This window comes from Schistocerca nitens, chromosome 3, assembly GCF_023898315.1.
Source record: "Schistocerca nitens isolate TAMUIC-IGC-003100 chromosome 3, iqSchNite1.1, whole genome shotgun sequence".
Classification (NCBI taxonomy): domain Eukaryota; kingdom Metazoa; phylum Arthropoda; class Insecta; order Orthoptera; family Acrididae; genus Schistocerca; species Schistocerca nitens.
The window spans coordinates 156963100-156987119 of NC_064616.1; the positions used below are offsets into that span (position 1 = coordinate 156963100).

General features: G+C 38.9%; 1 protein-coding gene across 1 annotated transcript in view; it reads left to right on the forward strand.

The window, feature by feature from the left end:
- Positions 1 to 24020, forward strand: part of LOC126249537 (galactose-1-phosphate uridylyltransferase) — a 170020-nt gene that overhangs the window by 110994 nt on the left and 35006 nt on the right. Inside the window, exons 5-6 of the mRNA XM_049951200.1 lie at positions 823 to 1051; positions 20806 to 21022. Coding sequence (XP_049807157.1) covers positions 823 to 1051; positions 20806 to 21022 — 446 coding nt within the window. The remainder of the gene's footprint in view (positions 1 to 822; positions 1052 to 20805; positions 21023 to 24020) is intronic.

The window sequence follows — 24020 nt, forward strand, 5'->3', positions numbered from 1 at the left end:
CTGTCACATGGATTGATAATGAATGGGGAGTGATTACTTGGTTTCGTGGACATCATAATTTGCATGACTGTACACAGTGGTGTAATTCTTGCACTCTAGCTACTAATACTTTGTATATCTCTGCTATTTCCAGCTAATCTTTAGTTTCCAGCATGAAATTTTCATTCTGCAGCAGAGTGTGCACTGATATGGAACTTCCTGTCAGATTAAAACTGTGTGCTGGCCTGAGACTTGAATTTGAGACTTTTGCCTTTCACAGGCAAGTAACACAGTAAATGCTGGAAAAAGCTGTGAGGACGAGTCTCTAGTCGTGCTTGTGTAGTTGGTAGAGCACTTGCCGCAAAAGAGAAAGGTCCTGACTTTGAGTCTCGGTCCAGCACACAGTTTTAATTTGCCAGGACATTTCTGTCTTTTAGTTGTTAGGATCATAATTTGAAGGCCTCTTCTTGAGTCTCTGCAACAGGATGTTGGTAAATGACTACATCTCTTATGATAGTGCACTGTACATCTAAAGTACAACAATGTTTAAGACTTTTTAAATCAACAAACCATGAACAACACTATTGAAACTTCAGACAGTGAGCTGTTATATGCATTTACTCATTCAAATGACTTGGCAAGAAACTGCAAATTTCATGAAACAAAAAAATACAGGGATTCACTTTTAGTTTACACACATACCTCTGTTACTTATCTGCTCCGTAATACAGTAAATACTACCTTTCTTGTGTAGTGACATTCAGCTGATAAGTTAACAAGCAACTAATATTACTGCACTCTAGATGTGAGTGTTCTAACTTAAATTTATCGTATTTTCTACAGGTGGATAGAACAAATGAATGAACTTGGAGAAAAGTATGCATGGGTCCAGGTTTTTGAAAATAAGGGTTCTATTATGGGTTGTTCAAATCCACACCCTCATTGCCAGATTTGGGCATCGTCCTTTTTACCAAATGAGGCAAGGATAAAAGATACGCACCAAAGAAAATACTACGAAAAATTTGGGAAACCACTGTTACTGGATTACCTCAAAAAGGAACTTCAAAAGCAGGTTGGTGCTTGTGCATTTTAAGATTGCAGGTATCAGAAATGTTGATTTCATGAGTTGTAAGTTTACCATTTATTCTTAATTTTTTGGAAGCTAAGAATATTATCACGGAGTTTTTTAATTTGAGCAAAAGTAAACGTCTGATTAATGGACACTGATCATGTTGGCCCTCATTTTTCAACTTTCTAAAAGTCCAAATACAACCTCCTTATCTTGTTCCAAACAACAAAAGACTCAGATGAGCAAAGCAGCCCCCAATGACAAGTTCTGAAATGTTCACAAATGTATTTATGTGCTGGATGATGTAATACATGTACCCACTTGGTTCCACTGTGTTAATGCTGGACTAGTTGCAGCAGAATAAAGTTTTATTTATTAGGAACTTTTGATGATGTATATGAAGATATCTTTCATACAACATTAGTTTATAAAGTAATTTGCTTTGTTTCCTTATTTTCTAACCGGACATGTTGTCTTCCATGAACGATTTTTTTAAAATTATTGTTTCAAACTACCCTCCAACCAGCAAATAGTAAGCATTTTATTGTACAGTCTGAGTAGTAAAACTTACAGTAAAGGATATCCAACATTGGTGATTGAAAAAGCTTCCAGTTTTTGGCAAAAAACACGGATTCGTACTTGAAGAGCTGACTACATCATCAATAAGTTATTAAATGTATATTTCAGATAGATCTATTTACAGAAACATTTAACTAAAAGTGTAGACAAGGAAAATTGAAAAAAAGAGATGGTTTTGTGGAAATGGTGGACCATTTATTTGTCAGAGTTTATTGAAATGCTTTGTAAGAGATGGAAAAAAGCGAATAAGAATTTCCTAAAGCTTCAATGCAAAAAAGAGTACACCCAGTCTCTGTGGATCGTGTGGATAAAAAACTAAAATGTGTGGAAGAAAGATCACCAAGGTACTTAAGAAAAAAAAATTGAATTTCATTTTCCCCACTCATCAGGTTGGTGCATCAAAAGCAGTGATGTTGGTGATGACAGTAGAGGTTGTCAGTCATTGTTCGGTAAAGATCAGTAACAGCATTAACTGCAGCAGCAGTGATAGTTTGAGCAATTCGAGATATTTTGTACATCTTTATTGTAATTTGCTAAAGTTGTTTTTAAGTGCAAGATCAGTTATAGAAATTGATTTTCCATTTTATTGGTTGCTGCAGAAGCTTTTGATAATGATACTCAAAACCAGATGGCAAATTGTATTTTTAAGAGCCCCAGAAAAAAATAAAAACAGAGAAGCAAGACTCAAAATTGATAACAATTTTAACATCAAGAACGGCCAAGACTTAGTGTTGCAATGGGATGGAAAGCTTCTCCCAGCACGCAGAGGTGGGAAAGGTTGATAGACTAGCAACAATAGTAACTTTTCAAGGCAAGGAGCAATTGCTGGGAGACCCTGAAATCCCAGCATCTTTGGAGATGACCAAGCCATGGCTGCTTACCAGTGGATAAATGAGGTATAACTGACAAAATTTGGGCACTGTGTTTTGATTTGGTGAAGAGTAACATAGGTCAATGAAATATTGGTGGGGCTAATCCATAAAACTTGCTTAATTGTGACCTGTTGTACCATCGAGTCCTCACATTTTTAAGTTTTGAGGAGCTGTTTCAGTTCACTGATAGTGCTACTTCTGATGTAGACATATGACTCGACAAGAAGTTTTAAATGACTGCTAGCAATTAAGTACCTTATGCCATAGCACTAACTGTGTAAGAACTTACTGTTTTGATTATAGTATGTTCTGCCAGATTATTGTCACTTTGATCAAAACTTGTTAGAGAAATATAATAAATAATAATAATAATAATAATAATAATAATAATAATAATAATAAACAACTTAAGTGATTGTGATGACATTTTTCAAATATTTAAAAGCTGTGGGCTACTGTGTGCTTCAGTGGATAATATGGATGGAATATACAATGGAAGTCCACTTTCACACTTTTCAAGGGACTTAGATTGATGTAAATTGTGGCCAAATGCAAATGATAGGAATTTACTTATTAAGCATATACTTTATAAATTATCAGTAAGCGATTTTACTAACTGTATTGGCCTGTAATATGAAAACTTCGTTTTACATAAGTTTGGTATTTCATGAACACATTGGTGGTTTCAACTATTCTATTATAAAAATCAGGACTGCAGTTCATTTAATGTACTTCTGATGAGTTTTTTCTAAGCTGTTTCCTTCTTCATAAATATATTCAAAAGTTTTGATGACATCTGCAGCAGAAATATATTTCCTAATGATATTCGCTGCTGTATTTAGTAAAACCTTAGCAGAAGTCCAAAAGTAAGTATGTGGCATACATATACATGACACTAAACTGCAGACAGGAGGTGTGTATGTGTTACCTCAAATCATAATACTTGCTACACCCTATGCTAAAAAATATTTTTTAAGAAAAATATGCAATATATAGGGCAGTAGTTGGCAAGGTGTGATGTTCATTAATTACATAAGATGGTGGAACCAACTAGAGTAGGGGATCGATAAACAACATTATGATGTGATATGTATGAAGATTTGTGGTAGCCAAATGAAAATTATTTAGGACATGATATAGAGTGGGATGTGCAGTTAAATTTTAGTTGTACTCTTGTGTTCCAAACTGACAAACACATAAGAAATCTGGACCAAGACTCATGAAAAGCGTGTGACAATCATGATAGTAAAAATTGATATTTCTTTCTTAACTCACAGCAATTTAAGATGTGCTGTTAGCTCCAAAACTAACCACAATCTCGGAAAACATAACACAAGAGTGTACACAATTTGCTAATGTATCTCTTATAACCCTGATGGACTGCATCAGCCATCTCGTTGACAGTGCCACTGACATGTTGATGTGTCGGCTCATACTATAACACCACCACAACAGTATTTAGTACATCGTTACAATGACACTCATTATTACAAGGAATCGTAAACCTTCTACTCCGCTTCTGATACAAAGCAAGTATAATACTGTCCTGGTTGAGAACTCAATCCACAACACAATATTCCCCTGGAAGTAAACACTGTCCAGTGTGATTGGTCTGACACTGACATGACCGCTTGACTCTGGAGGCTATTATGCAGGTAGACTGCTGAATAACTTCCAATGGGCAACTCCAAATGGAAGCTGCCAGTGAAGAACTGAAATGCAGCTGACTAAATGAGCTGTGACGAGTTAAATCATTTTCTTGTCAAATGGCGTGATACCACAATTCTGTCTGATTGATTGTACATGATAGATACACACAAAGTAGTGACATCTGTTGGAGACTGCCGAACTGCTACCTTACTGGCTACACCTTGACATGCAGGCCATCCAGTCACCACCCGTGACTGAAGGGCAGACTAGACCAGCGGTTGTGCCTTGTGTCACAGTGGTTTCCATACAAATCATAGTTATTACATTTTTTATGACATAATTTTCCAACAAATCTCAAGCAGTTTATACATTTTCTGCAAGAGGTACTACATTTGTGACAGTCAGAAACTAGTTTGTACATTATCTGGAAGAAACGCTAATGTGCCATACTAAGATATGAAAATTTGTTGCTCAAATAGTGAAATGCTTCACCAGTTTTGTCAGTGGCCTTAACGAAGTTTTGCATTAGGCCCAATTTTACATGAAGAGCAGGGAGAATTAAGTTCTTGTAGTCAACAAGTGCTTCGTGCATAACATGGTGAGATACTGGTTCAGGTGATTCATGCTTAGGCCCATCTTTCTTTTTTATAATGAAGTGATATCCCAGAGGTACAGGAAGCAACAGAATTTGGTGTAGCCATGTTGTAGCTCAAGTAATATGCCTACAAGTTTCATATCCCTGGAAATCTGCCATTTAAACTTGTCATAGTTCAACTGCAATAACAATTGTTTTATGTTATCATACGTTTTTTTTTTCATGTAAAGTGCATAGCCAGTTAGAATCAGTGGTGACATGTTGCTATTATGCAGTAGCCCCCACCTGAAACGTGGTTTGGAGGAGTTGATGAACAATCTCCACTGATCACTTTTGTATTCAGTGCCCATAACTGCCATTAGTCCCTGCACATCATTACAAAATGCAAAGTTCTTTTCATAAAATGTAAACTTTCATTGCCAGAAATGTCACAATTAATAAAATGTTCTGGGCTATTATGCCGTGGCCAATGGACTTCACATTAAAACCCAATGTTTCTTCCCCATCTGCAGACGACATTTTCAAGGACAATCGTAGCTTCTTTGAATGTCCGATTCACATCCTGGCTCACTACCGACTGCATAAAAATTAAGTTTCCACATGTTTCTGCGCAGTGGCATGATGTCGCATGTTTTGAATACCCGAGCACAATTGGCTATTGCTGGCTGCCATCATTTGCTGCTGTTTTATCACCCCATGGTGGAAGACATCATCTTCAGCACCAGAATCCAGATCTCATTCAATTTCACACCCTCCTCCTCCTGGGGTGTTCTACAATCTGTATGGTATCTGGTTGTGGCTGTCAGTACTTACAGCTGATCTATCAGTCTTCCCTCTTCTGCAGTTGCCCTTGTGCTCTTCTAGTTGTTTTTTGACTATTCTTTTCGTAGTACTCATGTATAACCCCCACAGCTACATGAAACCGTATAAATTCCTGCTTTTTCCAGCAATTGTCAAGTTCTTGACAAAATCATTACAACCATATGTGGGCCAGTTGGATTCATGTATGAATAATTTGGCACATTTTTATCAGTAAATTAAAAGGCATAGTGATCAGTCTGGAGGACATATTAGTTAGTTTTGATGTGGTATCGCTATCCACTATGGTTTCACTCAGTGAAGTATTGCAACAGTTGAATCAGATTTTTCCTCTCAGTATTGCAGAACGTTTTAAATATTGCCTCACAACCATGTATTTCAGATGGAACGATGAGTTCTATGAACAGATGGATGGTGTCGCTATGGGGAGCCCCATAAGCCCAGTTAGAACGAATTTATTTGTGGGAAAATTCGAGGAGCATGCATTGGAAAATGTGAACAAGAAATCAACTATTTGGTTCCAGTACATGGATTATACATTTGTTTTGTGCCAGCATGGCAGAGAGAAACTAGGTTGTTTTCACAAACATCTCAGTGGGATCAATCTGAAGATTCTGTTTACTATAAAGGAAGAGGAGGCAGAAGATTCAATTTTATTTATGGGCTAGTTCTCAAGAAAGAAGATGGTAGTTGGGCCATACAGTTTTCTGAAAACCCACACACACAGACCATTACCTGCACCAGGATTTGAACCATCACCCACAACAAAAGCGAGACATCATAAAAACATTGGTGGCTGGAACAAGGGACATCTGCGAACCATAACTGCTTGATGTAAAATTAAAACATCTCACCAATGCATTGCTCAAAAATACACTCCTGGAAATTGAAATAAGAACACCGTGAATTCATTGTCCCAGGAAGGGGAAACTTTATTGACACATTCCTGGGGTCAGATACATCACATGATCACACTGACAGAACCACAGGCACATAGACACAGGCAACAGAGCATGCACAATGTCGGCACTAGTACAGTGTATATCCACCTTTCGCAGCAATGCAGGCTGCTATTCTCCCATGGAGACGATCGTAGAGATGCTGGATGTAGTCCTGTGGAACGGCTTGCCATGCCATTTCCACCTGGCGCCTCAGTTGGACCAGCGTTCATGCTGGACGTGCAGACCGCGTGAGACGACGCTTCATCCAGTCCCAAATATGCTCAATGGGGGACAGATCCGGAGATCTTGCTGGCCAGGGTAGTTGACTTACACCTTCTAGGGCACGTTGGGTGGCACGAGATACATGCGGACGTGCATTGTCGTGTTGGAACAGCAAGTTCCCTTGCCGGTCTAGGAATGGTAGAACGATGGGTTCGATGACGGTTTGGATGTACCGTGCACTATTCAGTGTCCCCTCGATGATCACCAGTGGTGTACGGCCAGTGTAGGAGATCGCTCCCCACACCATGATGCCGGGTGTTGGCCCTGTGTGCCTCGGTCGTATGCAGTCCTGATTGTGGCGCTCACCTGCACGGCGCCAAACACGCATACGACCATCATTGGCACCAAGGCAGAAGCGACTCTCATCGCTGAAGACGACACGTCTCCATTCGTCCCTCCATTCACGCCTGTCGCGACACCACTGGAGGCGGGCTGCACGATGTTGGGGCATGAGCGGAAGACGGCCTAACGGTGTGCGGGACCGTAGCCCAGCTTCATGGACACGGTTGCGAATGGTCCTCGCCGATACCCCAGGAGCAACAGTGTCCCTAATTTGCTGGGAAGTGGCGGTGCGGTCCCCTACGGCACTGCGTAGGATCCTGCGGTCTTGGCGTGCATCCGTGCGTCGCTGTGGTCCGGTCCCAGGTCGACGGGCACGTGCACCTTCCGCCGACCACTGGCGACAACATCGATGTACTGTGGAGACCTCACGCCCCACGTGTTGAGCAATTCGGCGGTACGTCCACCCGGCCTCCCGCATGCCCACTATACACCCTCGCTCAAAGTCCGTCAACTGCACATACGGTTCACGTCCACGCTGTCGCGGCATGCTACCAGTGTTAAAGACTGCGATGGAGCTCCGTATGCCACGGCAAACTGGCTGACACTGACGGCGGCGGTGCACAAATGCTGCGCAGCTAGTGCCATTCGACGGCCAACACCGCGGTTCCTGGTGTGTCCGCTGTGCTGTGCGTGTGATCATTGCTTGTACAGCCCTCTCGCAGTGTCCGGAGCAAGTATGGTGGGTCTGACACACCGGTGTCAATGTGTTCTTTTTTCCATTTCCAGGAGTGTAGTTATTTGTTCACTGAGGTAAAAAGACCATTAAGACCACCACGTGGAAATTGTACCGATGCTCAAGCACCAGTGAAATCAAAAGTTTTACTGCCTCTTATTAAGGTTGTAACTGAACACACAGGAAAAATATTGAAAAAGCAGTACATTGTGGTAATCTACAAACCCATCTGGAAGATACAAGACATTCTAAAATGAGCCAAGGATGCTCACCAACTGCTGGAAAAAGCAAGAATTTATAGGATTCTGTGTAGCTGTGGGAAGGTGTATGGGGACACAATGAAAAGAATGGTATGTGGGTACTGTGAAAAGAAAGGTCAAAAAAACTACTAGAAGAGCTCAAGGACAATTGCAGAAGAGGGGAGACAGACAGATCAGTTGTTGCCAAACATGCTTTGCAGCCAGGAGACCACAACATTCATTTTAATAGGACTCAAGTACTGACAGCCACAAGTGGATACCATGAGAGGCTGTACAGAGGCCATAGAAATTGTAAAACACCTGAGGAGGAGGGTGTGAAATTGAATGAGATCTGGATTCCGGTGCTGAAGATGATGTCTTCCACCATAGGATGATAGCAACAGCAGATGATGGCTGTCAATATTGGCCAGTTGCACTTAGGTATTCAAAACAAGTGACATCATGCCACTGCTTGGAAACAAGTGGAAGTGGAATTTGTTGCAATCTTGATGCCAACAGCTCAGTTATACCTTTCAGCAATTCCAGATCTCTCGCTAGGTCATTAAGTTCACACTCTCTTATTTTCTAGTTTGTTGTACACTCATCATTACATACAAAATTATAATCTTTCGAAGAACAGGTTTTTGGAAGGTGATGGTGCAGCACTACTTTCCTGCTGCCCTCGTCACTGTCACCGAGCGAGGTTGCGCAGTGGTTAGCACACTGGACTCGCATTCGGGAGGACGACGGTTCAATCCCGTCTCCGGCCATCCTGATTTAGGTTTTCCGTGATTTCCCTAAATCGCTTCAGGCAAATGCCGGGATGGTTCCTTTGAAAGGGCATGGCCGATTTCCTTCCCCATCCTTCCCTCACCCGAGCTTGCGCTCCGTCTCTAATGACCTCGTTGTCGACAGGACGTTAAACACTAATCTCCTCCTCCTCGTCACTGTCACAATCGGGTGGGACAGGAACAGGCTGTGTGTCTCTGTGAGTCATGTGTTACATGGCTGATGGTATGTTAGCATATGCCAGGAAAGAGTTTTCCTTCTTGGAAATACCATGTATTAATGGAGTTGTCATACAAAAATAACAATCATTCACTGGTGATGGTTCTCAGCAGATCATGGGTATAGCAAAGCCCATGGAAGATCTTTTATGATTCAACCATGAATGAAGACTTGAGACACAAGATATGCAACATGCATGAGGAACCCAAGGCTTGACCATGTCCTCGATGTCACAGCCAAAGTACAGTATTTACGCCTCCCTAATACACTGGAGCACCAAAGAAACTGGTATAGGCATGCATATTAAAATACAGAGATATGTAAATGGGCAAATATGGTGCTGCAGTCAGCAATGCCTATATAAGAAAACAAATATGTGGCACAGTTGTTAGATCAGTTACTGCTGCTACAATGGCAGGTTATCAAGATTTAATTGATTTTGAACCTAGTGTTATAGTCAGGCGATGAGACACAGCATCTCTGAGTTAGCGATGAAGTGGGGATTTACTGTCAGTATCAGGAATCCGGTAAAACATCAAATTTCTGACATCACTGTGACCAGAAAAAGACCCTGCAAGAACAGGAGCAACAACAGCTGACAGAAGTGCAACCCTTCCACAGATTGTTGCAGATTTCAATGCTCGTCTGTCAACAAGTGTCAGCGTGCAAACCATTCAACAAAACATCATTGATATGGGCTTTCAGAGGCAAAGGCCCACTTGTGCACCCTTGATGACTGCACAACACAAAACTGTTCATTTGCCTCACCTGGGCCCGTCATCACTGACATTGGACTGTTGATGACAGGAAACATGTTGCCTGTTCGGACAAGTCTCATTTCAAACTGTATCGAGCAGATGGATATGTACGGTTATAGAGACAACCTCATGAATCTATGGATCCTTCATGTCAGCAGGGAACTGTTCAGGCTGGTGGAGGCTCTGTAATGGTGTGGGGCATGTGCAGTTGGAGTGATACGGGATCTCTGATATGTCTAGGTAAGACTGACAGGTGACACGTATGTAAGCATCCTGTCTGCTCACCTGCAGCCATTCATGTCCATTGTGCATTCCAACGGACTTGGGCAATTTCAGCAGGACAATGTGGCACCCCACATATCCGGAAATGCTACAGAATCACCCCAGGAACACTCTTCTGAGTTTAAACACTTCCACTGGGCACCAGACTCCCCAGACATGAACATTATTGAACATATCTGGGATGCCTTGCAAAGTGCTGTTCAGAAGAGATCTCTACCCCCTCATACTCTTACAGATTTATGGACAGCCTTGCAGGATTCATGGTATCAGTTCCCTCTTGCACTAGTTGAGTCCATGCCACATTATGTTGCTACACTTCTGTGTGCTCGTGGGGCCCTACACGATATAAGGCAGATGTACCAGTTTCTTTGGCTCTTTAGTGTATATGGTGTTATTGATCTCCTTTGCGATTTCAGTATAGCCCATCTGCAAATATAGCAGAAATTGTGAGCACTGTTTACGCATTTTTGTGAGCTATATTGAATCACAGAAATTACAGTGACTACACACTAACTGCACTTCAGTAACTCATTCTTCCAGCACACAAACAGAACGTAGCTTGTAACTACGGGTTAAATGAAACATGTTCCACTCCTCCCTTCCCCTTCCCCTTCCCCTTCCCCTTCCCCTTCCCCTTATTACTATGAGCCCATATAGGCTTCAAAATCCCACTGAAGGTAGACAGAGTGATGAAGTTTCAGGCAACAATAGCTGTGTGTATTTTGCCACAAATACACACAGCTATTGTTGCCTGAAACTTCATCACTCTGTCTACCATCAGCGGGATTTTGAAGCCTATATGGGAAGGGACTGACAATGAACACTAGTGAAATATAATTACAGGGTGTTTGGGAAGAAAAGGTCAATGTTGTACACAGTGATGGTATAAGTAATTCTGAACAAAAACTGTTATATGGACATAGGTCCACAAATGCTTAATTAGGGAGATATGGGTATTGAAAGGAACTTTAATTCTGCAAAATTGATGTGCACAACTTGAACATATACGCAATACCACTGGACCGTAAAGTGATTTTCTTGTAAACAATGTCACAGAGAATTACAGTTATGTTACACATTCTTACATAATGTTTATTTACTTTGCTTTTAGTACATAATGCAATACAACATGCATCTTACATGAATTCAGTTGAAAAAGATGTACCACGTCTTTTACAAATGGCTTTAATGCTTATCATACAGATGTTGTACAGTTCACAGAAGAGGTTCGAATATACCACCATGAATGTCAATGTAGTTTTGCGCTCTAGCCCTAAAATGTTGTGTTGCTTGTTCAGTTGCCTATGGTTGGTTCCTAATCAATTCAGCAGCGTCCATGATGTGACGAAGCAGGTTCATCTCATGTGTTTACCTTCACTTTATGAAACTCCAATTTCATCCAACCCCATAAACAGAAATCTAAAGGTGTAAGGTCAGGTGATCTTGGAGGCCAGTTAATAGCACCGCCACGGCCAATCCAGTGATTGGGGTAGGTGAGGTTGAGATGATTCCCCACATGTAAGGTAACGTGTAGGGGCACCATCATGTTGAAAGTACATTCCAGTTTACTTGGCTAAAGGAATGTCTTCCAATAATTCCACAAATGAATTTTCCAAAAAATGCAGGTACCTTTCTCCTGTCAATTGCTGATTGATAATAAATGGACCCATTGAAAGGTTACTGATCATGCCACACCAAACATTTATGGCAAAACAAGCTTGAAAATTGCTACCCACTGAGGCATGTGTATTTTCCTGTGACCATAGATGGTTATTGCATGTGTTGTTTATTCTGTGCCGTGAAAACTGGGCTTCATCAGTAAATAGTATGTATTGAAGCAAATGACTACTCTCAATTACCCAATGACAGAATTGGAGTCGTTGGGCATTGTTGCCAACAGAGAGATTTTGGGCATGCTGTATGTGAAATGGATACAGGTTTTCCGCATGTAATGTTTCTCATACACACGTCTGTGGGACATTCATATGCAGGGACATTCTTCGTATGCTCGTACCGGGACTTCACTCAACACTTGTGATAATTTCTTCCTGTTCTTGCAAAGTTTGTTGACAAGCACGCTCAGATGAAAAATGTCTACTTGGAAGAGAGCCTGTTGCAAGCAAAGTGATAAACACTTTGGTAAACACCCTGCGATCAGGTAATTGTTGAGTCGGAAAGCGCCTGTGCAATTCTTCTCTTGCAGTGGTAGCACTACCATCACAGAAGCCATAAACATACACCATATCTGCATATTCCTCATTACTCTAGGCCTGTGGCATTGTTAGCAGCACATTTACGCAAACAGTTAACACCATACTCTACGCAGCTAACCGATCAGTCGCCGGTACACTAAACAATGCAGCTTACACCACACAACTGCACAAACAACGGGTGATTGTAATATGTACGTCACATAACCATAATACATGGTAGGCTACATAGCGTAAACATGGTGTGTACCCATACTTTATTTGCAAGAAAATCACATCATGTTACATCCAGTTGTACTGCGTATATGTTCATGTGTGCACATCAATTTTGCAGAATTAAAATTCCTTTCAATACCCGTACCTCCCTAATGAAGCATTTGTGGACCTATGTTCATATAACATTTTTTGTTTAGAATTACTTATACTATCACTGTTTAAAATATTGACCTTTCATCCCCAAACACCCTGTGTAATTAAATGCACCTCCCTGTAACTTAGAAACAAGAGCTAATTTGAGTTTTACATTGTTATTTTCATTATCAGCATGGTCAATATATTTAACACACATTTATTTCATCCCCCTGATATGTTAGTATACAAACTGACTATATCAAAATGAAAGCTACTTTACACATTCAAGCAGTTTGATGTTATCCATTATGGATACAAGCTCATAACAGTTTTTTATACTTTAATTGTTACTAAGTGTATGTTATGATAGCTCACACAGCATTCTGTTACACTTCACATTATAATTTGGACTTGTACAGTTATCTACTGTTGCTCTCATTTACCTATCTGGTTTATGTAGCTTCTTCATTTGTACACGTAGCAATGATGATTGCGGATTCATGACATTGATTTTCCACTTGTCCTTATTGTCTTTGAAAAGAAAATTACAGTGTACAATCTTTTGTTTAAGATTTCGCAAATATCAGTATTTTTGGGGGAAAAAAAATTCCACTTCAGAAATGTAATCACTGTTATTAATTAAAATGACAGCATTCCCCTTATCTGCCTTTTTGACAAGAACATGATTCATTTCTAGTTCACTTTACAAGTCCTGTTATCGAGAATGCATGTTTGACTTTCCTGTTAACAACTATGGAGTGCCTTGTTAGTTAAAACGGCCCTATCAGCTTGTTTACAATAAGGCAGTTTGCTTACTCCTAAGTGATTTTTACTTCAGCAGTGTTATTTGTGACTGACTGTTGATTTTTATTCTGGGCTATATTATGTTGTAAATCTTTCTGTAGTAATGTATCCTCCTTGTGACTGAGCTCCATGTCAGTTAAATTTATTATCCTGTCTGCAAACTTATGTTTATCTGCACTTCATAGCCTGTTCATTTCATAATTTGAGTTGCTTGTAGCTTTCTTAGCTTCCGCTGATGTCTTAAAAATATAAATCTATTCTCACTCTCACCTTTGTTGCTCAAAATATTAATAAAATGTAAATTGCAAGAGCTTTAAAATATATCATAGAATAACATGGAGTTTAACTGCTTCTCTATTGTTCTTCAGATGTTTCACTTTGTATGTATTACTAATTGCATTCTTCACCCATGTTTCTTGGAATCGTATTTGATTTTTAATGCTGACATTGACGAGTTCGGCAGTTTTAACTTCGTTTAATTACGTTAAACATATCTTATTAAATCTAATCTGCATCACACTCTTCATTTTGTTATGTCTTGACACGTATCACATGTTAAGATCTCGGATTGCCTTACCCGACACATATTTCATTACTTTGGACGTAAAGTCTTGTATTCGGTCTTCGACCATGTTGGGCACAATAATATACTGTTGTCTGGGTTGCTAAATTATTTTTATTGTACTCCTTATTACACATTTTGCTTTAACAGCATCATCAGATAGATCTGTGGTACAGAGAACTAATATTAGAATGAATGAAACACAATTTATAAGATAACAATGTTCAGAGTAATTGTGGTAGTGCATAAGTTGAATAACATATCTTATGGATACATGGCATCTAGTCATAATATCCAAATGCCAGATTGGCTCTCACTGTGTCGCTCATTACAAGGTAAACATATTGAGTCACCAAGTGACTGAAGTGAATTGCGTATATTGAGTAGGAGTTCCATATTATTTTAATGTAATACAAATATTCCCACCATAAATATTGTAAATATAGCTTGTACATATTACATTGTAGAACATGCTATTATTTTACAGTAAACATTGTTGTCTGAAAATGCTCACATGACACTACATTTACAGTACAGTTTTTAAAAATAACCAAAACTGCAATTAATACTTGTGCAGTAGAAAACATATTACTGCTTATTAATTAAATAAAGCATGAGTTATGGTGTTACGTATAGAGAGGAAAAAGGGAACTTGATTTTGAAGTCGGGAGAGGAAAGGCACCCTTTTCATGACATCCTGAATAGAGGACGTGACCCATGCATAAAATCTTCAACATTCTTCTGCAGCACCACATTTCAAAAGCTTCTATTCTCTTCTTGTCCGAACTGCTTTTCGTCCACATTGGAATTCCATAAACTCCAGTTGCCCAGACACTGAAAAAATGAACTTTTGTTTCACAGGTGAGACAGTTTGCTGCCTTGTAAAATTGGAAGACTCTAGGGATGTATTTCGTGGATGAAACACAAAATGACTGCAGCCACTGTAAATGTCAGAAAAAAATATTAGGAATGATAGGAAAGATGAAAACTGACTGTATTTTTGGATTACTAGATTAGATTAGATTAGTTTTTCGTTCCATAGATCCTTGCTGAGGAGATCCTCGTGGATGTGGAACATGTCTTTTTTTTAAAGCTGAAATAACAATACTAATAGTATGAATATATACAATACATCGTTTGTTTCTATTAGAAAATTCGTCAATGGAGTAGAAGGAGTTGGCCACTAGTAAGTCTTTCATGCTCCTTTTAAACTGATCTTTATTTGTAACTAAATTTTTTATGTTTGCTGGCAAATTATTGAAGATGAGTGTTCCTGAGTAGTGGACCCTTTTTTGAACTAAAGTAAGTGCTTTTAAGTCCTTGTGCAGATCATTTTTGTTCCCGGTATTGTATGTATGAACTGAGCTGTTTGTTGGAAAAAGAGATATATTATTTAGGACAAATTTCATTAAGGTGTAAATATACTGAGAGGCAGTAGTTACGGTAGTATACCCAGTTCTTTGAAGAGGTTTCTACAGGACATCCATAAATTTACTCCACAAATAATACGTATTACATGCTTTTAGACTCTGAAAACTTTTGTTTGACTTGAAGAGTTACCCCAAAATATTATACCATATGACATTATGGAATGAAAGTAGGCAAAGTATGCAAGTTTTTTCATTTTTATGTCACCTATGTCTGCTAACACTTTCTGCAGTTCTGTGGTGTGCTCCTCCCAACTGAATTTATTATCAAGCTGTAATCACAGGAATTTAAGACTGTCAACCTCTTCTATCTGCTCTTCTTCATACTTTATGCATATGCTGGATGGAAACCTCTTACAGGTTCTGAACTGTATATAGTGAGTCTTTTCAAAGTTTAATGTCAGTGAGTTGGCTTTAAACCATTTGTTAATATCCATGAAAATATCATTAGCAGATCTTTCTAGAACTACACTTGATTTACTATTTATTGCAATACTTACGTCATCTGCAAACAAAATGAACTCTGCTTCTGGCAGTGTAACTGATGAGAGATCATTAATGTACACAAGAAAAAGCAATGGCCCTAAGATGGATCCTTGTGGGACACCACATGTAATTTCTTCCCATGCTGATGATGACTGATGACTTAATTCACTAGTTCCTTGTACTGACACCCTTTGTTTCCTGTTAGCGAGGTATGACTTGAACCATTTTGCAGCACTGCCCGTGACACCATAGAATTCTAATTTATTTAAAGGATGTTGTGGTTCACACAATCAAATGCCTTTGACAAATCACAGAAAATACCTGCTGCTTGTAATTTGTTATTTAATGAATTAAGTACATTTTCACTGTAGGTGTAAATAGCCTTCTTGATATCAGAACCCTTTAGAAATCCAAACTGTGTTCTTGATAATATGTTATTTGTGGTCAGGTGGTTGAGAAGCTGCCTGTACATTACTTTTTCTAAAATTTTTGAGAATGCTGGCAAAAGTGAAATTGGTCTGTAGTTTGATGGTATCTCTTTATCCCCTTTCTTGAATTGAGGCTTAACATCTGCATATTTTAGCCAGTCAGGAAATGTCCCAGTTATAATTGACTGGTTACACAAGTAACTTAGAATTGTACTAAACTCACAAGAACATGCCTTAATTAACTTTGTTGATATTTCATCATAACCACAAGAATGCTTTGTTTTTAAAGGTTTTTTTATGGAAGTTATTTCTTTTGGTGAAGCGAGTGACATATTCGTGTACCTGAAGCTATTTGTAAAGGCTAGTTTCAGATATTCAAGGGCATTATTTACTGATCCTGACAATCCCATTCTATCAGTAACGGATATAAAGTACTTGTTAAATAGATTTGCCACACTATGCCAATTGGTTACTAATGTGACATCTACCCTTAATGCTATTTGCTCGTGTTCCTGTTTGGTTCTACCAGTCTCCTCTTTCACTATATCCCATATTGTTTTTATTTTGTTCCCTGACATTGCTATCTTCTTCTCGTAATGCATTTGTTTAGATGTCTGAATTACTTTTTTTAATATTTTACAGTGTTCCTTGTATTTAGCTAAATCATCAGCATTGGAGCTATTCTTGGTCGACAGATACATTTTCCTTTTTGTCTTACAGGAAATCATTATTCCTTGTGTAATCCATGGTTTTATTATATACTTCTGTTTAATTTGAGTAACTTTTAGAGGAAAACAGTTTTCAAACATGGTACTGACATTGTTCATGAATATTTTTCATTTGTGTCATGAGCACTATAAACATCTTTCCACTTCATATCTTTGAGCAGTTTTCTAAAACACTCAATATAATAATAACAACAAGGCTTGTGTGGACTGCAGTGCCCAGCTAATGGGCTATTACCCTTCTGAGAGGAAGGAAATAAAGTAGTGGAAGAGATTTCTTGCTTGGTCATAATGGTGACAATAAATTTGTGTGTTATGTATAAAAATATCTGCCTAGTAGGAAATGTCTTTGAATTCAGAGCTGAGTTAGCAGAAACTCTGGTGAGCAAAGAAGACCTGGTTGAATCAAGTTCCACTCAAAATAGTTCACCTGTAAACAGATTCCATGGAAGACATTTTCCTAAATTAATTCTGGGTACAGAAATATCAGAACGGCCTCAGAGGAGATGTAAGGTTTGTGCTGATTGAAGCAAGGAAAGTAGCAAGGAAAAGTGCTGGCTATGATGGTGAAGAATGTGATGTAGGACGTTATTTCCCAAAATACCATGACATTTTCCATATCAAGAAAAATGTAACTAAGTAAATATCAGTAAAGAACCACATTTTCAAACAGTTCATTTTTAGTGCTAACAACTTGTAATCCTATCTCTGTTTAGGGAATGGAATATGAGAAAGAAATTTCTTTTGTTGTGAAAAGAAAACATTTTTATTTCAATATGAAGAAAATGTCACTGATGTTAACTGTGTTTCTTTGCAGTATTTCATAGAAAAATGTTGCCTGTTTCAAATACAATAAACTGAAGTTCTGTGCAGTAGAACCTGCTACACAAAATTTAAAAAAAGCTGTGGGAAAGCATAATATCAGCCAGTTGAATAACACCCTAGCAGCCTAGTCATCAAAGTGTTAACTGTCTGAATAATTTCTTTTTTCTTATCATACATTCTTTCAATCTCTTCCTCTGCAGAGCCAGTTGGCATAAAAACTTGTACTACTGTGGTGCATATTGGCTTCGTGTCTATCTTGGCTATGATAATGCATGTAGTATGCTGTTTGCAGTAGCTTACTCACACTCCTATTTTGTTATTCATTATTAGACCTACTCCTACACTGTTGCTGTTCCACCAGGTGCATAACATTGTCTCATTGTCTTTTGTGGATGTGCACAGGTCTTTGTACGGGGAATTGCTGCTTTTTTGGGCTCAGCCTTTCCTTACTTTTCCTTATGTTAGCATAAAGACACCATTTCTCATCACCAGTAACAATATAGGATAGAAATAGTCAGTGTTGTTTACAATCCAGTTGATGTCAAGCAAGCAGAGATGCACGTATGGCCACCCGCTAAATTTTATGATTTTGGCTTAGAGCATGAGGGCGGTACCCATACACTAGATTTTCGAACTTCCCCATTGCCTGCAAATGTTTCACGGTGGTGCAATGATCACAGTTCATCGCATCACTGACATGGTTCGTTATGTATTAATGTGTTTTCTTCATAAAATGTTGAAGGTCTTCCTGAACAGAGAGAGTCACTAATGTCAAAATGATCCACCTTGAAACGAGAAAACCATTTTCTTGCCAAGCTCTGTCCAGTGGCATTATCCGCATATGTGGTTCAAATGTTTCTTCCTGCCTTCGCTTCTGTCACCCCTGTAATGAACTGAAACAGAAGAACATGTCAGAAATGTAGTGATTTTTACACTTGGCACTCCATTTTCTAGCATCTACAGCCCCATCCACTATCTGCAAATGACAATACATAAACTCAAATAGTAATTGGGAGACTACAAATAAAATGTGGTGATTGATAAACAAACCCACAGCAACCAGAATATCAACATGCAAAACAAAAACGCTACGAACGTATGCACCAGCCTAATAGATAGCAGGCACCACACACACGTACTCCTCTCTCTCTCTCTCTCTCTCTCTCTCTCTCTCTCTCTCTCTCTCTCTCTCTCTCTCTCCAGTTGTATACACTTCTGCCCAGTGTCTTTGACTCTGGTGTGAAATGTTCTGTTTTTATTAGTAACTGTGATGTCACTGTTACATCATCTCCATACTCATCATTTGACAAAAACTTGGATTCACACAGGTGCTCCTTCATCAGATGAAAATGTTTAAAATCTCCAGGAGGTTGGTTATTACTCATTACTGTGCAATGTGTGCTCCAGCATCTCAAAATCAAGATTTTGGCTGCAATGGAGTGTTTTCCCAGCTGTACAAAGTCACATTCTCAATCAAAATCAACACCTTTTTGAAGTTTCCTTTCTCCTCTTCATTTTGATTTTAGATCTTACAGTAGCAGTCAGTATACACTGTTTGACTTTTAGGAATGTACTGATTTGGCAGTTCAGCTTTCATATCTCAAGACACTGTCTTGTAGAAGCTTCCCTTTAGAAATTTTTTGCTCTAAGCGAAGATACACATTTTCACACTGGTGCTTATGCTTTGGTTTGCAATGATGGACTCACATCTCATCACCTGTTACTGTGTGACTAAGTCCTCCTCTCCAAAGTGCATTAAATGAGATTTCAAAATCTGCAAATGTTCCTGTTGGTGTTTGTCAGTTGATGTGTAGCTAGTCAAAACTCTGTCATAGTTCAGAGATTCATGGACAACTGGAAGTGCTGTACCATGGCATGCCCAGTATCAGTTCTGGCACAATAATCAAGAATAATTCACTCAACTGTCTCAATGTTCGTGTGTATTTTCAAAGTGGGTGGCGTACCAGAACACTCTTCATCACAGACAGATACAAGTCCACTTTTTAAAAAATTTATCAACTCGAATTTTTTTGTCCATAAAGACAGCTATTTCCATACTGTAACCACATCCTGTGAATTAATGTCCACAGCTTTAGTCTCAGAATAGACAAAACAAATTGCTCGCCGAAAGAAAGAAAGAAAGAAAGAAGGTTACAGCATTTCATGCTGCTGTCATGCCGTCAAGTGATGGAACAGGAAAAAACTGCCTCATAGCCCTCATGATAAAATGCAGTGATATCTTTAACTATAATGTTTTTAGAAGTATGAATATTTCGAGAATGACTTGCCTAATTATGTTTATTGGCATAAAATGAAACTTGTGTGTAACTTAAGCTCTACATCAATAAGAGGTCTACAAAAAAGTTCTGCCAAATTGTTGACACACATAAATCTTATTGGTTTCCACTTGATCCTTTCGTGTATAGACTTTCTCAGAATACTATGTAATACTTGATGAGAATTTGAAAATTGCAACCACTCCCCGTACCTCATAGTATTAATGATTACATTTAGCTTTTATAAGATCATTGTGTAACAGATATTAGTACAGAATTTTGAATTCATTTCATGAATTTCCTTATAAATGTGTTTAGCATGTTTACTTTCACTAAAATCAGTTCATTGCAGTTAGAGACTCTTCAGTATTAATTAATATTGTGTAACAGCCACAATTTTGTGCTTTTCATTTACAACTGTGATTTTTTTTTATTATTTTAAGTGAGAATCTTTTTTCAGGTATTGTGTGATACCACAATGAACAGCAAGTGCTAAAATTTGATCAGTTGTTACCGTAATTATAGAAATAATAGTTTCAGGAAAGTGGTTTGTAGTTGGAACATTATATAAAAGAGTATAAAATTGTGTAGTGGTTGTTTAACATTTTGTTGTATTTCTCCAGGTTCGTGTGGTTATAGAAAATAGTGACTGGGTGGTTTTAGTTCCATATTGGGCTGTATGGCCATTTGAGACAATGATCCTTCCTCGAACTCATATTAAACAAATGACTGATCTAACGCAAGATGAGATAGAAAGTTTAGCAAGCATAATGAAAAGACTAACTACAAGATATGATAATTTATTCCAGACATCATTTCCATACTCAATGGGCTGGCATGGTGAGTTCAGTTTTCAAAAAACATAGCCTGAAACCTCAAATTTTCCTATTTACATTTACAGTATAAATGATAACAAATTTATTTTTCTAATGATGTTTGCTTTTTGTGTCTTGTTATGTGCTCTTTAGTGACCAATCGTCATGGTAATAATAGGGGATAACAGCGCTCTGCTTTATGAATAACTGTTGATCTAATGTGGTGAGAGTGTCGGAAAACTGTCAGTGTTTGGGTGAAGATGATATAACCTTTTATTTGTTTTAAAATTTTTGTGCTTATATTTCTTTCCATAAAAAATACATGGAAATGATGCTAATCTGTGTGAAAATTGCAACAAGGAATCTACACATGACTGAAATGAACTTTGTAATGCTTACTAGGTACATAACAACACAAAAATTATTGTAGTTACATAAATTTACACCATTACACTGCAGTTGACTGTTGGCTGTATCATCACACCTAGAATGAGGTTCATGAGAATGGCGGAAAATACTGCACTGCTTTACAAATCACTGGCAACAGATGTAATGAACTTTCCATTAATTACTGTCTTCCTGGCACTCACATTATACTATAACATTAGACTGCTTGCCAGACCTCATTATACTTTCTATCATAAGCAAACCATTCTTCAAACAACATTAATTACAGTAATGCTAATCTGAACTCCTGAGTTGGCACACCTGTTCTGTTTCACATCCAGTTGGGAAGTGAAACTGCTACACAATAATAACTTTCACTCACTGTTTACATTGTTAACAATGGCACATTGCTTCTACTGAAATTTATATTTAAAGAATGGTAATGCATAAAATATAAAGTATGTACCTATTGTAGGTAGTAGGCTATTCTGTAGGATATGAGTGAACAAGTAGGTTGAAAACCTATAAGAGCCTTGTAGTCTTTCGTGCGGCACCCAGAGAATACAATGTCCAGGTGTTTTAAATGTGTTCTGCTCTTCATTGCCTCCTCTATGTGGTAAGTAACAGTATAGGCTGATTCATATTGTTATTCCACCTGGAATTTCCATTATGTCAGATATTGAATGTAATTGATGAAAGGAAGAAATATAAGAACACAGCAAATGTACTAGCTAAAAGCTGTAGAAGCATCCATGACTAGGAAAAATAGATGCCATGTATAGAAAAACAAACATGTGTCTGAATGACAAGAACTCGCCTGGGAAGCAAGTACTATGCAAAGAAGGGCAGGCTGAAAGGTTGAACTAATAAATGGAACGGCTATATAAAGGAAAGAAATTTGAAGACGAAATTATGGAAAAGGAAGTGGAGGTGGATGAAGATGACATGGGCTATGCAATGCTGTGAGAAGTATTTTACAGGGCACTAAAATATCTTAATCAAAACAAGGCACCTGGAGCAGACGACCTCAGCATTAATATTCTTGGGAGAACCAGTTGTGATAAAACTATTCCTCCTGGTATGCAGACTATGTGAGACAGGGGAGGTATCCACTGACTTGAAGAATCATATGTAGTAATCCCAACACCAAAATAAGCAGGTACTGAAGGCGTAAGTATTACCAAAGTATCACTGTAATCAATTATTATTTTAAATTATTTACAGGGATTATCTACAGAGAAATGTAACTTCTGGTGGAAGCCAACCTGGGGGAAGTTCTGATTGGGTTCTGCAAAAATATAGGAACACACAAGGCAATATTGTCCCTACAGATTATCTTAGAAGATAATCTGAAGAAAATCAAACCCAAATTTATAGCAATTATTGATTTACTGAAAGCAATTCACAGTGTTAACTGGAATTTTGTAGTTATCAGGGATCATAAACTTGGAACAAATGGTTATCTATAACTTGTCTAGAAACCATACTGCACTATAAGAGTTGAAAAATATCAAAGAATGGCAATAATTAAGAAAAGAGTGATACATGGGTGTTGCATATACCCCACCTTATTTCCCCCCTGTGGGTCTGGAGGTAAGAATAGGCCCGAGGTATTCCTGCCTGTCGTAAGAGGCGACTAAAAGGAATCTCACACTTTTCAGCCTTTATGTGATGGTCCCCTGAAGGGCTTGACCTCCTTTTTTCAAAATTTTCCCGAAGAGTAAGCCGATTGGGGAAGGGCGCCTTACATGGTGCATCGTGTCCATCATGCATTGAGATCTTTAGCCCACTTTCTCTTCATCGCATTGCAGTTCCGCCCATTCTCCATCTCTTGGGCGAGGACACCTACCTGGGTGCGTTTTCCACAATGCACTATGCAGTGTCACTTGCTGTGCTGACGATGACCATGGACTTCTTTGTACCTTGTATCCAGCATGGTAGCCAGTCCGTTGTGGTGGGGCCGCCATGTACTCTGTTGGTTGTAGCCCCCTGACAACACAGGGAACGCTCTGCCCATGCCTGCGCCATTAACTCCCCACATATTCCAAGGAGTAGATGCCCATCACCTTGGGGCATTGGGACTCCCAGCAATGGCTATCCTGCCAGGTGACCTTTGCTGCGGCTGTGTGGTGCCCGATGGGAGGGCCCCTAGTCCAAGTGGGTGGCATCAGGGCAGATGTCATGCCATGAATCATAGTACATCATCTCTTGCTGATGGTCTGCCACCAGCAGTCTCTAAGTGGGCAAAGTCTAACTTTAATAGTAAGAAATATGACCCCAAGTCATTCCCCTCCCTGGCCTCACAGTGGGAATAATGCCAGGCTAAGGATGGCAGTGAAGCTTACTCGCCCCGGTATCCTCGTATGTACGAGAGTTGATGGGGAATCTTTCATGTCCATGAAGCCTCAGTTTTTTGTGGAGCATTTGGAGGACAAGTATGGGGAGGTGGAGGGCTTGTCCAAAATGCACTCTGGGTCAATTTTTATAAAAACAGCATCCATCCTCTGCCCAGTCATGGGCATTACTCGCTTGTGGCAAGTTGGGGGATATTTCTGTTATCATCACGCCTCATAAGAACTTAAATATAGTCCAGGGTATTGTATTCCACAGGGACCTTCTTTTGCAGTCTGACGACA